We start from the raw sequence: 16683 nt of genomic DNA on the forward strand, positions 1-16683 counted from the left end.
TTTCGGTTCAGGTCATGATCTCACCGTTCATGGCATCAAGCCCTGAGTTGGGCTCTGCACTGACAGTGTGGAGCCTCCTTGGGATTCTCTCTCTCTCTCTCTCTCTTTCTCTCTCTCCCTCCCTCCCTCCCTCTCCCTCTCCCTCTCCCTCTCCCTCTCCCTCTCCCTCTCCCTCTGCCCCTTCCCTGCTTGTTCTCTCTCTCTCTTTCTCAAAACAAACATTTATATAAAAATAAAAATTTAGCAGAGGAACTAAATAGATATTTTCTAAGGAAGACATATAGTTCTAGCAAATTTTTGGTGGAGTGTTTTAGGTTTTCTATGTATAGTATAACATCATCTGCAAATAGTGAGTTTACTTCTTCCTTGCTGATTTGGATGCTCTTGGCTTCGTTTTCTTGTCTGATTGCTGAGGCCAGGACTTTCAGTACTGTTAAATAACAGTGGTGACAGTGGAAATTCCTGTCTTGTTCCTGACCATAGAGGACAAGCTCTCAGTTTTTCCCCACTTAGGATATTAGCTGTAGGTTTTTACATACAAATGCCCAACATGTTCATGAAAAGATGCTCAGCATCACCAGTCATCACAAAATGCAAATCAAAACCACAATAAGGTATCACTTCACACCTGTTAGAATGGCTATCACCAAAAAGACAAGAGAGGTACAATTCCCACTTTTCTCCTGTAATGTGTTTGACTGCATACTTCCCCAACTGTTGCCCAAGTTATGGGCTCTAATAAGCCTGTATCTGTAACCTGATTGAGCTCCTCTGGAAGCCTGAAATGGTTTCTGTACACTTCTTTTTGGAAGTGTTGGCAAGGATATGGAGAAAAGGGAAGTCAGGCCCACTATTGGTGGGAATGTAAATTGGTGTAGTCATTATGGGAAACAGTATGATGTTCCTCAAAAATATAAAAATAGAACTACCATATGATCCATCAACCCCACTTCTGGGAATATGTCTGAAGAAGATGAAATCACTGTCTCAAAGAGATATGTACACTCTCATGTTCAGTGCAGCATTGTTTACAAAGAGCCAAGACATGGAAACAACCTAAGTGTCCAACAGCAATAGATGGATAAAGAAATGTGATTGGCAGATGAATGTATACACACACGGGTGTGCATACAAACTATGGAATATTATTCATCCATAAAAAAGAGGGAAATCCTGCCATTCAAGACATATGGATGGACCTAGAGGGCATTATGTGCAGTGAAATAAGTAAAACAGACAAAGGCAATACCATATGATCTCACTTATATGTTGAGTTCAAAATGAAGCGAAACAAAACAAAAACCTGAGCCTCAAAATACAGATTGGTAGTCGCCAGAGGTAGGGACGGGTGGGGGGTGGGGTAGGTGAAATGGGTGCAGGTGGTCAAAAGGTACAAAATTCCAATTATACATCATGGGGATGTAATGCAATAAATCGTAGTGCATATTTTAAAGTTGCTAAGAGAGGAAATCTTAAAAATTTCATCACAAGAAAGAATATTTGTAACTATTTATCATGACCACTACTAATTGTGGTGATCATTTCAAAATATATATACAAATATTGAATCATTGTGTTGTACACCTGAAACTAATATAATGTTTTATGCCAATTGTACCTCAATCAGAAAAAATAAAGACGGAGGCGACTGAGTGGTTCCATCAGTTGAGTGTCCAACTCTTGATTTCAGCTCAGGTCATGATCCCAGGGCAGTGGGACCAAGCCCCGTGTTAGGCTCCACACTGAGCCTGGAGCCTGCTTAGGATTCTTTCTCTCCTCTGCCCCTCCCCAGCTCGCACTCTCTCTTTTTCTGTCAAAAAACAAAAATAAATTTAACAAAAAAAGAAAGAAAAACCATAAATATCCAGCCAGGGAAAAAAAAAAGTAAAATAAAATAAAATGGTTTAAAGCTGAAAAAAAAGAACTTCTGCAAAAAAGAAAAGCCATAAACAGATTTTAAAAATTTTTTTTTTAATGTTCACTTATTATTGAAAGAGAGACAGCATAAGCAGGGTAGGAGCAAAGGGTGAGGGAGGCACAGAATCTGAAGTAGGCTCCAGGCTCTGAGCTGTCAGCACAGAGCCCGACGTGGGGCTCGAACTCACAAACCACAAGATCATGACCTGAGCTGCAGTTGGACACCCAACCAACTGAGCCACCCAGGTGCCCCCATAAACAGATATTTAACAAGAGTAAAAATAAATGGTTCATAAATATATGAAATAATATTCAACCTCATTGATAGGGGAAATGCCAAATAATAAAAGAATTTTATGCCTGCTAGATTATCAGTATAAATGAAAACATGCAGGTGATGATATGCATCACCAGGAAATTTTGGTGAGCTTGTTAAGTGATTCAATCACTTAGGAAAAGTCTTTAGAAATATCCAGGGGTGCCTGGGTGGTGCGGCTGGTTAAAAATCTGACTCTTGATTTCAGCTCAGGTCATGATCTCATGGTTCATGGGATCAAGCCCTGTGTTGGGCTCTGCACTGACCATATGGAGCCTGCTTGGGATTCTCTCTCTCTCCCTCTCTCTCTGCCCTTCCCCCCCCCCCCAAAAAAAATAAACTTAAAGAAATATCTAAAGGAGAAGAAGTATATTCATATACATAATAATCGATTCCAAATATAAAACATTCTTTTCTCCTCCATTAAATGTTAATGATAATATTCAGGGGCACCTGTGTGGTTTAATCAGTTAAACGTCTGACTTCAGCTCAAGTCAGGTCATGATCTCATGGTTTGTGAGTTCCAGCCTGTGTTGGGCTCTGTGCTGACAGGTCAGAGCCTGAAGCCTGCTTTGGATTCTGTGTCTCCCTTCCTTGGCCTCTCCCCTGCTCATGCTCTGTCTCTCTGTCTCTGTCTCTCAAAAATAAACATTTAAAATAAAAAAAAAAGTTTATGATAATATTCAAACTGATTTGAAAAGCAATTTTCTTTATAGATGAAGACAATACCAGCCAAAACATCTTTCAACCTCACAAGAATACCTATCTTGTCACAGATACTTAATAACAGAGATGAAAATAAATTACTGCTAAAATCACTTTGAAAACACAAAGATAGAAAAGGAATCAAGACACAAAATGCATACATTAAAATTTAACTTTTAACTTGTTCAAAAAGAAGAAAATTGACAAAATGGATAGGGATACATATGGGTGATAATAACATTGAATCCCATTGCCCATTTTACAGGGCAAATATGATCAAATACTGACAACTTCATAGGATTCAACCTCATAGAAGAACATCAAACAAAACAATAAATACAAAATGTAATACAGTGTTTGTCACTGGGGAGAGAGAGGGTAATGTGGCTGGGACACCATCAAGTGGATTCTTTGTGGCACTATTTCTTCACCTGGGTGAGAGGTATATGTCTTTCACTAGGCTACTATTTTTTTTTTTAATTATAGGTACATTTTATGTACTATTTTGTATATATTTTAACAAGAAAACTTTAGGAAACATGCTCATATTCCAGATTCTAAATGCATTCTTCCATAGATCCCTTCCATCTGTTACAACCATCTGGACCACAAGGGGAGCCAGACCTAAGAGGAAGCCACCATGTGGAACAATGAATGAAGACTTACTGTCCAGTTCCTGCATGTTCCTACTTCTGAAGTCCTTACAACGAAACATCTCTTTTGTACAGCTTTATGGAGATATAATTAACAAAACTGGGTAAATTTAAGGTGTACAAGGTGGTGACTTGATTTACGTATACACTGAGTACTCATTACCACAAGACAGTTAATTAACATATCCTTCACCTCAAAAAACTTCATGTTTTGAGCATATTAGAATCAGGGGATCTTTTTCTTATTACAATCAAAGACTTCCTCACTAATAAAGTTTAATTATCCCCTATCATGTCAAACCACTAAGATAACCTAATAATGTCAATGTATATTTAATGGAACTGAGCGTAGTGGATGCTGATGTTGACCTCCACAGATACAGTTTCCAGTGACTGGACTGGGTGATCACTGAACTGGGGTAAAAATCTCCACATGTGGCCTCCAAGGAGTTCCAACACTGAAGTTCAATTCTCACAGTATGATTCTGGAATTGGGTAGAATCACCACATCCTCATTTAGATTCTTGCCCTGCCTTATCCACCTTATTCCACTTCTCTTCTGAAAACAAACCTCACAAAATCACTACCACAAGAACCCCTGACTCAGGTTCTTCTTTTGGGGAATCTAACTCAGAAGCTGAGATTAGAGATTTGAAATCACTTGCCAAACACAACAGAGCTGGATAAAGTGCAAATTCATTCTCCTAATGCACATGGCCATTATGATACCTTGTATTTCTAGAAGAAGTTGATGATGCAAAATTCAGACATTCTGTCTCACCCTATATTTTGGTCGCCTTGACTCATTCCAGAAATCCCAGTCCAATGCCAATGACATGGTCACAGAGGAGAAGGTGTCCTACTTATGAGTTTTCTCAAGGCTCCCTTCATATCCCTGTTCCTCAGGCTGTAGATGAAAGGGTTCATCATTTGAGGGACAACAGTGTACATCACTGAAAGCACTGCAGTGTTTCTGGAAGAGTTAGTAAAAGCAGAACTAATGTACACCCCCAAACCTGTCCCATAGAACAAAGACACAACTGACAGGTGAGACCCACACGTAGAAAACGCTTTATACTTTCTGCCCACGGATGGCATCCTCAAAACAGAGGACACTATCTGAGTGTAAGAGAAAATGATTCCACACACAGGAATACCACCAAATACACTAGTTGCAAAATATATCAGGATGTTATTGACGAGGGTGTCAGAACAGGCGAGCTTGATGACCTGAACAACTTCACAGAAGAAGAGAGGGATTTCGACGTCTGTGCAGAAGGTCAGCTGCAACACCATCAGACTGTGCATCAGGGCATCCACAGTGCTAATGCACAAGGAGACTAGAATCAGCAGGCCACAGAAGCGGGAGTTCATGGTGACTGTGTACCTCAGTGGGTGACAAATGGCCACATAGCGATCACAGGCCATTGCTGCAAGAAGAAAACTTTCCAAACTAGCAAAAACTAGAACAAAGTAGATCTGGGTGAGGCAGCCTGCATAAGTGATGCTCTGATTCTGTGCCTGGATATTCACCAGCATCTTTGGGATCGTGGTTGTGCTTAAACAGATGTCAGTAAAGGACAGGTTGGAGAGGAAGAAGTACATGGGGGTGTGGAGGTGGGAGTCCGAGCTGACGGCCAGGACGATGAGCAGGTTTCCCAGGATGGTGACCAGGTATATGGACAGAAACAGAATAAAGACTAGGGGCTGCAGTTCTGGATCCTCTGTCAATCCCAAGAGAAGGAATTCGGAAACTGCTGTTTTGTTGCTGGGTCCCATGTTGTCGATGAATCTGATGGAGAAGGTGGAGTGACAACACAATCACATGTGTGTTTTCTAGACCAGCAGGAGGAGCATCACCAGTGACAGACACTGTCTTAGGATGAGACAGAGACTAACAGAGAGGATTAAGAAGAAGGTCCCATCTGTATGCATGTGATTCTGTTCCTTTAACAAAACCTGAAGCTGATACACCAGAGTGTCATCCATTGTTAATTCCCACAAGGATCAAGAGGTAGCTAGTTTCAAATATTGCACTATCTGTACCATTTTGATTATTTGAAACATTTGGTAATTTTATAAAGAGAAACAGACTGGGGTCACAGTTAAAGACTGTCTGGATCCCCAGAGACCTCAGAGGCAGGCAACTGAGATAACGTAATTTTGTCAAGAACCAGGAGTGGGAAGATAAAGTGACCTTTACCAAACTTCCTGCCTCCCACCACCAATTGCAGATACTTTTATAACAGCCATCCTGTTAGAGAAAAAAGCATATTTCTACTCAGTACGAAAATGTTCCTGGCCGTAGTAAACATTCATATGATATTAGTAAATCGGCGGTCCTTGAGTATTGGTGCAAAGCACAAGGAAGATGACAGACAGGCAGGAAAACCATGGGTGGCTTTGATGCATGTGTTCTCCACAGCTTCCTCCAGATGAAACTATAGTAAAACACCTGCCCTCATTTCCAAACATTGATGAAGGGTCATTAGATTACCTGGTGGGTATTGTACTGGAATGATATGACATCTTCTCTGAATGTGCCATATAGAAGGTATACTCAGGAAGGGCAGAGGGACTGAGTGACCCTCGGGCTCCAGAGAAACAAGGATCATCTATGAGATAAGGCTCAGATGTGCTACTTCTTTTCTGAAGAACTGTTGAAGCAGGTGGTCCCAGGGTGATTGCAGTCTCTGTATCCCTGGAGATGCAATTTCCAAAGCTCCTCATTAGCCAAGTAATTTTGCTGTCACTGTGATCCAGGGCAGTACAAATCCTTCAATGCCAAGACTCCAGAGATAGGAATCCAGGATGACTGCCTTTTTTTTTTTTTAATCTGAGGCTGGATATATACCATTCACTATACAATACATAAACATAAATGGGAAAAAAAATCCTAAAATATATATCGAACCACAAAAGACCCCAAATAATCAAAGCAATCTTGAGCAAGAAAAGCAAAGCTGAAGCCATTACACTTCCTTATATCAAGCTATATTTCAAATCTATAGTAATCAAAACAGTAGAATACTGGCATAAAAACAGACAGAGAGGCCAATGGAACAGTACAGAGAGCCCATAAATAAACTCACACATATATAGTCAGCTAATCTTTGACAAGGGTTCCAAGAATATTCAATAGGGAAAGGGTAGTCTCTTCAAGAAATGGTGTTAAGAATACTGGATATCCAAATGCACAGGAATGAAATTGGATGCATATCTTAACCCTACCAAAAAAAATTATGAATGTAATCATATGGTATTTGTCTTTCTGGGTCTGACTTATTTCACTTAGCATAATACCCTCTAGGTCACCCATGTTGTCTCAAATGGCACAATCTCATATTTTTTATGGCTGCCTAATATTCCATTGTAAGTGTATATCACATCTTCCTTATCTTTTTTCCTCTATTTATGAGAGAAGGGAGTGGGAGATACAAGCATCCAGTTATGGAATGAATAAGTCATGGGAATAAAGGCACAGAATAAGGAATAGAGTCAATGTTATTTTGATAGCAAGGTATCAGGATAACTGGTGGCTACACTTGTGGTGAACATGACATGACTTATCAACTTGTTGAATCATTATGTTGTATGCCTGAAACTAACCTAGCATTGTGTGTCAACTATACTCCAATTTAAAAAAAGTAAAATAAAGAGATACATATTTTTAAAAAATCAACTGGACAGGGCACCTGGGTGGCTCAGTAGGTTAAGCGTCCAACTTCGGCTCAGGTCATGATCTTTACCATTCATGAGTTCGAGCCCCGTGTCGGGCTCTATGCTGACAGCTTGGAGCCTGAAGCTTGCTTCAGATTCTGTGTCTCCCTCTCTCTTTCTACCCCTTGCTCACTCACACTCTCTCTCTCTCTCTCTCTCTCTCTCTCTCTCTCAAAAATAAACACTAAAAATTTTTTTTCATTAAAAAAATAAACTCGAATGGACTATAAAGACTTAGAGGACCTAAAATTGTAAAACTTCTAGGATAAAACATAAGGATAAAGCCCTTTGGCATGGCCTTGGCAATGGGTTTGTGGGCACCAAAAGCACAAGCAACATAAGTAAAAATAAACAACTAGGACACATCATACTAAACAGCATGAACAGCAAAAGGAAAGAAAGAACAAAATGAACTAACAACCCACAAAATTGGACAAATATTTGCAAATCATACATTTGTTAACGAGTTACTAACCAAACTAATAGCAAAAAACAGCAATCCCATTTAAAAGTGATCAAAAGACCTAAAAATACATTTCTGCCCCAAAGACACACAAATGGCCAACACGTATAAGAAACGGTTCTCAAAATCACTCATCATTAGAGGAATGCAAACCAAAACTACAACGTGAAATCACCTTACACATGATAGGATAGCGAAAGAAAGAAAGAAAGAAAGAAAGAAAGAAAGAAAGAAAGAAAGAAAGAAAGAACAAGGAAGGAAGGAAGGAAGGAAGGAAGGAAGGAAGGAAGGAAGGAAGAGCAAGGAAGGAAGGACTGAAGGAAAGAAGGGAGGGAGGAAGGAAGGAGACTTTGGGGAAATGATGGGTATGTTTATGGTCTTGATGGTGGTGATGGTTTCATGAGTGTATACTTACCCCAAATTCATTGAGTTGTATATGTTAGTATGTATAGCTTTTTTACATGTCAATCATCTCTAAAATAAAGCACTTTTAGAAATTAATTAGTTGATTATGTGTCATGGTTACACTATAAAAAACCCATCCATGCAAGTTCAATCCTCCTTCTTTTTTTCTCTAAGATTTCATTTTTAAGTAATCTCTACAACCCAACATGGGGCTTGAACTCACAACCTCAAGAGTCACATCCTCTACCAACTGAGCCAGCCAGGCACTCCTCCTTTTTCTTTCTAATTGTGCCCCACTAAAGCTTGGGTCAGGCAGCTTTGGGCAGAGCCTCCTGAATGTATTCAGAAGATATGCACCAGCATCAACTCTAGGACACTCCCATTTCCTGGATTAAGATGAGATATTTTTAGGATATTGATGGTAGACTCTTCCAAACAGGGAAGACTTAACTGGCTCAGTCCTGGGTGCATCCATATATTGTCTATAATTCTTATGAGGCAATGATTTAGAAAAATTTCTCTAATGATGCTTTCAGGGTAAATAACTCATCAGGGGTTGCCTGGATGGCTCAATCGGTAGAGCATCCAACTCTTGATTTCTAGGTTGTGAGTTCCAGTCCCATACTGGGTGTGCAGATTACTTTTTAAAAAAGGTTCATCAGGGGTGCACGGGTGGCTCAGTCAGTGAAGCAACCGACTCTTGGTTTCAGCTCAAGTCAGGATCTCAGGGCTTCGTGGGTTCAAGCCCCACATGGGGCTCTGTGCTGACAGTGCAGAGCCTGCTTTGGATTCTCTCTCTCCCTCTTTCCCTGCCCCTCCCCCACTCAGACTGTCTCTCTCAAAATAAATAAACTGAAAAAGCCTTTTTTAATATTTTTATTTATTTTTAAGAGAGACAAACAGACAGAAAGAGTGGGGGAGGGGCAGACAGAAAGGGAGACACAGAATCCGAAGCAGGCTCTAGGCTCTGAGCTGTCAGCACAGAGCCAGACGTGGGGCTTGAACTCGTGAACCACTGTAGTTGGTCCATCTCCTGTGTCAGAATCCTCATAGACAGGCACAAGTGTCAAGACCAATGGTCATCCCTACAAAGGGATATAAAAAAAACAGACATGGAAGGAAAAACATATGCTGACCATCCACTTCAATTCTGTGTCCGAAATTAAGACACATTTTAGAGAATTCTAGAACTTTCCACAAAATTGTGCCAGGGAAATTTTCTCCTGAGGATGGAAAAAAGCCCCTAGGGTTCAGGGTAGAAAATAAGCAGATCTATTAGGTATTGTTGCAAAAGAACATATTTATGTCAGATGATGAATAATTAGTCACTTCACAGGTGAATATGATCAGGGCATCTTCAGCATATTCCCATCCACAGTCCCGAAGGACTAGTAGACAAACACCTCTCCCTAGGTGAAAACCGTAGACTAGGGAACTTCAGAGTACCTAGCTGCCAGGCCTAAGGAATGGCATTCAGCATTGCTTTCCCTTTGATACTAAAGGAGATCATTGGAAGCCCTGTTTTCAGGGAGAATGAAAACACAGAATGAACTAGACTGTTGTGCAAAAGTGATGGTCCCTGAGTAAAGGCTCACATGTGCCACCTAGTGACCTGAGCAGAGTGGCCACAGGCAGACAATTTGCACTCTGTGGCCCTTCAGGGTTCAATATCCAAAGTCCCTCCTTAGTCAAATTCTTTTGCTATTCTGCTGATCCTAGGGTAGCAAAAATCCTTAAGGAACAAGGCTCAGAGAAGGAACAACTTACAACTGACTAATTCCCTCATCCCGGGAGGCCAAATGTTTGTGATTCTTGTCTGTCCACCTATTTCTTTTCACATCCATTTCAAGATTCTTTTATACATGGATGCAGTTCCCTTCTGTAATTAGATTCTAGCCTTGTTTTCTAAGGTACATTCAAAGGCACCCTTTATGGCAACAATCTAAGGAGGACAGACAGGACATTTAAACTCAAAAATATGGTTTATTATATGGAGATGAATAGATAAGATAGATGGATGGATGGATGGATGGATGGATGGATGGATGGGTAGATACATAACCTATAAAATGCAAGAGATAATATGCATGATAATACAGCATATATACCCTAAAAAGCAAATTCTAAAGACTAACTACATGTATGGCTCATTGTAGTCTGTTTCTACATGTTATATTCAGTAGTTTCTAATGTATTCCCTATAATCAAAATGAACTATGCGTGGAAAAGTAACCTCAGCAAAATGGCAGATTAGGCAGCCCAAAGGTCTTGTCCTCTCACAGAAACACTGGGAAAAAAAAAAACAAGCAGAATTGGCACAACTTTGACAAAGCTCTTGAAAATAGTCAAAATTTATAGCAACCAGGTCACCTGCATAGCCCAGTCAGTTAAATGTCCAACTCTTGATTTTGGCTCAGGTCATGATCTGACAGTCATGAGATGAAGCCCCACACTGGGCTCTGTGTTGGACACGATGCCTGCTTAAGATTCTCTCTCCCTCTCTCTGTCCATTCTCTGCTAGGACTCTCTAAAAAAATAAATTATGGCAACCAAGTGAGTGCTCAATGAAGAAAAAAGCAATTTCTAACTGGTAGAAAAGTGTTGTGTCATTTTTACCTGTCCTTGCCCCTCCCCTTCCCCGGCATGACAAGAGTCAGTTCAGAAAAGGTCCCAGCCTGTGTTCTCAGTATGAGACCTGGGTCCAGGTATTGTGAAGAGGCAGAGTAGATCTTTTTTCAAATCATTCGGTATGTCTGTTGTAACTGGCCTGGGAGCTACCTGAAGGACTGACACAAGGAATGACCTCAGGCTGCAAAAATAGTAGGCATGGTTCAAAAACACCACCAAACATATTGAGGAGGGCACCTTTTGGGATGAGCACTGGGTGTTGTATGGAAACCAATTTGACAATAAATTTCATATATTGAAAAAAAATTAAAAAATAAAATAAAATTCTTTGAGCTTAAAAAACAACAACAACAACAACAACAAAAAAAAAAAAAAAACACCACCAAACAAACTAGCAGCCTGTACACACCTATGGTAAAAGATTAAAGTCAAAACATAATGTAGTTCTGCTAAGCCCAAGAGCAAAACAGGAGAATTTTTCTTTAGGAAACTAGGATGTTTAAAAGCAACTAAGTAGGGGCACCTGGGTGGCTCAGTTGGCTAAGCGTCTGACTCTTGATTTCAGCTCAGGTCATGATCTCATGGTTCGTGAGTTCAAACCCTGTGTCAGGCTCTGTGCTGACAGTGTAGGGCCTGCTTAGGCCCTCTCTCTCTGCCCCAACCCTGCTCGCACTCTCTCTGTCTCTCTCAAAAATAAATAAATAAACATTTTTTTAAAAAAATGCAAACAAGTATATGGAAGAATTTAGAAAGCCACATGCATGCCATGGCAAGACATATACTCTAAAAGAGCAGAAGATCCTAAACTTTCACATTGATCTCTACATTCAGTGCAAACTGGTTAAGTGTTGAAAGAGTACTGCAGCACAGATCCAATCTACAAAGACCGAGAGAGCTGTTTGTTTGTATCACTCCTGGCATTTAAGGAAATCTGTCAAAGCACTAGCTGAACAAAAGAAGGAATATAGATTTCAATGACCACATACAGTAAGAATTACACTCTTTGCGGGCCACCTGGTTGGCTCACTCGATTAAGCATCCGTCTTTGGCTTAGGTCATGATCTCGTGGTTCACAAGTTCCAGCCCCACATCAGTGTAGTGTGCTGACAGCTTGGAGGCTGGAGCTTGCTTCAGATTCTGTGTTTCCCGCTCTCTCGGCCCTTCCCCCACTCATGCGCACTCTCGCGCGCGCTGTCTCTGTCTCTCTCTCAAAAATAAATAAACTAAAAAAAAATATTTAGGGGCGCCTGGGTAGCTCAGTCCATTAAGCATCTGACTTCAGCTCAGGTCATGATCTCACCATTCCTGAGTTCAAGCCCCACACCAGGCTCAGGCTCTGTACTGATAGCTCAGAGCCTGGAGCCTGTTTCAGATTCTGTGTCTCCCTCTCTTTCTCTGCCCCTCCCCCGCTTGTGCGCGTGCACTCTCTCTCTTTCTCTCTCTCTCTCAAAAAGGAACATTAAATTTTTTTAATCTTTTAATTAAAAAAAATAATTAAAGTCTTTGCAAATACACTCTGGGAAAGTCCCTATAAAGATTACTGCCACTTTCAACAATTTTTTGAAGAGCAAATAGTAGGATTTCCTCATTTTTATGGCTGAGTAATATTCCAGTGTGTGTGTGTGTGTGTGTGTGTGTGTGTGTGTGTGATATATATGTATCTTATAACTTCTTAATCCATTCATCCATTAATGGACACACATGGATGGACCTTGAAGGTATTAAGCTAAATGAAATAAGTCAGACGGAGAAAGCCAAATACAGTATGATCTCGCTTATATGTAGAATCTAAAAAATTAAAACACTAAACTCATTGAAAAAGAAATCATATTTGTGGTCACCAGAGGTGAGAGGTGGGGGTGGAGGAAAATTGGAGCAAGGCAGTCAAAAAGTACAAACTTCTGGTTATAAGATAAGGAAGTGTGAAAAATGTAATGCACAACATGATGACTATAGTTAACACTGCTATATGATATATAGGAAAGTTGTTAAGAGAGTAGATCCTTAGAAGTATCATCCCAAGGAGAAAATATTTTTCTTTCCTTTTTATTATGTCTGTATAAGATGATGGATGTTAACTAAACCTACTGTGCTAATCATTTCACAATATACATAAAGCACTCCATCCTGCTGTATACCTTAAACTTATACAGTGATGTATGTCAATTATTTCTCAATAAAACTGTGAAAAAGAGGAGATTCGGATACCCAGAGCTATTATTATACTATTGACTTTGAAAAGCAGAAAGAAAAAAGAATGAAGAAAAGTGAGCAGATCCTAAGGGACCTATAGGACATCATCAAGTGAAAAAACATATGCATTATGGGAGTCCCAGAAGGAGAAGAGAAAGTGAAAAGACTATTTGAAGATAAAATGAATAAAAACTTCCCAAACATGATGAAATAAATGAACCCACAAATCTAGGAGACCCAGTGAGCTCCGAGGAGGATCATTCAAAGATACTAACACCAAAACTCATTATCATCAAACTGACAAAGCCAAAGGGAAAAAGAGAATCTTGAAAGGAGCTCATCACGTACAAGAACTTATGAGAAAATCAACTCTGCACATACGATAGAGCCTCAATAAGATGAACAGCCAATTTATCATCAGAACCATGGAGGCCAGATGGCATTGGGATGATGTATTTAAAGTGCTGAAAAAAACTGTCAACCAACAACTTCATATCTAACAAAATTTTTCTTCCAAAAATGAGGGAGAAGTAAAACATTCCCAGAAGAATGAAGGTGAAAGAGTTCATTACCCCTAAGCCTGCTCTACGAAAATATCTAACAGATTCTTTCAGGTTAAAATGAATAGACACTACACAGTAATTCAATGCTGTATGAAAAAAAATAAAGATTTCTGATAAAGATAAATGCATGGACAAATAAAAAACAGTACTGTATTTTTGGTTAATAATTCCAGTTTTTATTTCCCATTGGTTGTAAAAAAAAAATGTAAAACATTTTAAATCTATACTATCAGCAACAATGGATAAATATTTAATTTGTGACACAAAGAAGAAAGGACCAAGCAATATAACAGCAGAGGTTTTGAGCAGAGGTTTTGCATGCTATTGAAATAAAACTGGCATGAATTCAAACTATATTTTTATAAATTTAGCATATAAAATGTAATGCCCATGATAACCATAGAGACAATTATTTGGATATATTCCAAAAAGACAACGAGAATGGATCCCAAAATATTTCTACAATAAATCAGCAAGGAAGAAAGGAGGGCATTCATGGAAGAAATAAAGAACATAAAAAGGTATCAGACATAAATAAAATAAAATTTTTCAAGGAAAAATTAAGTATCTCCTTATTAATAAGTATGTTAAAAGTAAGTAATTAAACTCTCCAATCAAAAGGTAGAGATTGGAAGAAAGATAAAGGAAACAAGATGTGAATGGGGCATCTGGGTAGCTCAGTTGGTTAGCATTAGACTCTTGGTTTCTGCTCAGGTCATGATCTCATACTTTGTGAGTTCCAGCCCCATGTCGAGCTCTGAACTGACAGTATAGAGCCTCTTTGGGATTCTCTCTCTCCCCCTCTCTCTGGCCCACCCCAGATTCTTTCTGTCTCTCTCTCAAAATAAAGAAATAAGCATAAAAATTTTTTAAAAAAAGGAAACATGATGTGAATATAGGTTGTTTATGACACTCACTATGGATCCACAAACAGTAATAGGTTTTAAATGAAAAAATAGAAAAATAGACTCCAGCCAATTCATTGCCAAAAAAGAACTAATATCAGAGAAGAAAAATAGACTTTAAGTCAAAAATATTAAAATTAACAAAGAAAATAAGATGGAAAATAAATAGATACACAGAGACAGGGATTAAAAGGTCAATAATCAAGATGATATAACAATTATAAACATACATAGACTAAACAACAGGGCCTCAAAATACATGAAGCAAACATGACAGATGTGAGGTAAGAAATACACATTTCCACAATGATACTTAGAGACTTCAATACATCACTTTCCACAAAGGTTAGTGCCCTTGGATAGATCAATGAGAGAACTTGAAAAACAGTATAAACAAACAAAACCAATATATGTAAACATTCCATCCAACCACAGTACAAGACCCATTCTTCTCCAGGATAGATCATATCAAGGCCACAAAGCAAGTTTCAATAAATTTAAAATATTGAAATCGTACAGTGTCTTTTCTGACCATCACAGTGTGCAGCTAGAAATAAGTAAGAAGGAAAAATGGCAACTAACAAGTATAGGGAAATTAAACAACACACTCCTGAAAAAACAATGGTATCTTACCCATGAGTTTTCTCAAGGCTCCCTTCATATCCCTGTTCCTCAGGCTGTAGATGAAAGGGTTCATCATTTGAGGGACAACAGTGTACATCATTGAAAGCACTGCAGTGTTTCTGGAAGAGTTAGTAAAAGCAGAACTAATGTACACCCCCAAACCTGTCCCATAGAACAAAGACACAACTGACAAGTGAGACCCACACGTAGAAAACGCTTTATACTTTCTGCCCACGGATGGCATCCTCAAAACAGAGGACACTATCTGAGTGTAAGAGAAAATGATTCCACACACAGGAATACCACCAAATAGGCTAGTTGCAAAATATATCAGGATGTTATTGACGAGGGTGTCAGAACAGGCGAGCTTGATGACCTGAACAACTTCACAGAAGAAGAGAGGGATTTCGACGTCTGTGCAGAAGGTCAGCTGCAACACCATCAGACTGTGCATCAGGGCATCCACAGTGCTAATGCACAAGGAGACTAGAATCAGCAGGCCACAGAAGTGGGAGTTCATGATGACTGTGTACCTCAGTGGGTGACAAATGGCCACATAGCGATCATAGGCCATTGCCGCAAGAAGAAAACTTTCCAAACCACCAAAAGCCAGGACAAAGTAGATCTGGGTGAGGCAGCCTGCATAAGTGATGCTCTGATTCTGTGCCTGGATGTTCACCAGCATCTTTGGGATCGTGGTTGTGCTTAAACAGATGTCAGTAAAGGACAGGTTGGAGAGGAAGAAGTACATGGGGGTGTGGAGGTGGGAGTCCGAGCTGACGGCCAGGATGATGAGCAGGTTTCCCAGGATGGTGACCAGGTACATGGACAGAAACAGAATAAAGAGAAAGGGCTTCAGTTCTGGATCCTCTGTCAATCCCAAGAGAAGGAATTCGGAAACTGCTGTTTTGTTGCTGGGTCCCACGTTGTCGATGAATCTGATGGAGAAGGTGGAGTGACAACACAATCACATGTGTGTTTTCTAGACCAGCAGGAGGAGCATCACCAGTGACAGACACTGTCTTAGGAGGGGACAGAGACTAACAGAGAGGATTAAGAAGAAGGTGCCGTCTGTATGCATGTGATTCTGTTCCTTTAACAAAACCTGAAGCTGATACACCAGAGGGTCATCCATTGTTAATTCCCACAAGGATCAAGAGGTAGCTAGTTTCAAATATTGCACTATCTGTACCATTTTGATTATTTGAAACATTTGGTAATTTTATGAAGAGAAACAGACTGGGGAGGCAGCTGAAGATTCTGTCTGGATCCCCAGAGACCTCAGAGGTAGGCAACTCAGATAATATACAATTATGTCGAGAACCAGGAATAGGAAGATTAGGTAAACTTTACCAAATTTCCTGTCCTCTCACTGCCACAAAATTGTAAGTAAATGCCACAGACTTGTTTAACAGTCATCCTGTTTTGTTTTATTTTTTTTAAAAAGCAGCTTTCTACCTAGGAAGAAATGGTCCTAGCCATACTAGAGAGTGGATACAACATTAATTAATGGAGACACCTGAGTATTGGTGCAAAGTACAAGGAAACATATGAAGAATAGCATAGGCAGAAGGACCTTGGATAAGTTGGT

The 16683-nt window shown here is 39.7% G+C and overlaps 2 protein-coding genes across 2 annotated transcripts; both read right to left on the bottom strand.

Moving 5' to 3' along the window:
• Positions 1-4431: 4431 nt before the first annotated feature.
• On the bottom strand, positions 4432-5388 carry LOC102954399 (olfactory receptor 7G1-like). Its single transcript, XM_007090711.2, has one exon. It carries the CDS (start codon positions 5368-5370, stop codon positions 4432-4434), a length of 939 nt encoding a protein of 312 aa, XP_007090773.2. The 5' UTR covers positions 5371-5388.
• Positions 5389-15063: 9675 nt separating this feature from the next.
• On the bottom strand, positions 15064-16047 carry LOC102954107 (olfactory receptor 7G1-like; the record flags this gene model as incomplete). The annotated part of the gene is made up of 1 exon (XM_007090710.2): positions 15064-16047. A coding segment is annotated over one exon (984 nt), but the record flags the coding sequence as incomplete, so codon positions are not given.
• Between the last annotated feature and the right edge of the window lie 636 nt (positions 16048-16683).

Source organism: Panthera tigris, chromosome A2 (genome assembly GCF_018350195.1).
Source record: "Panthera tigris isolate Pti1 chromosome A2, P.tigris_Pti1_mat1.1, whole genome shotgun sequence".
Taxonomy (NCBI): Eukaryota; Metazoa; Chordata; class Mammalia; order Carnivora; family Felidae; genus Panthera; species Panthera tigris.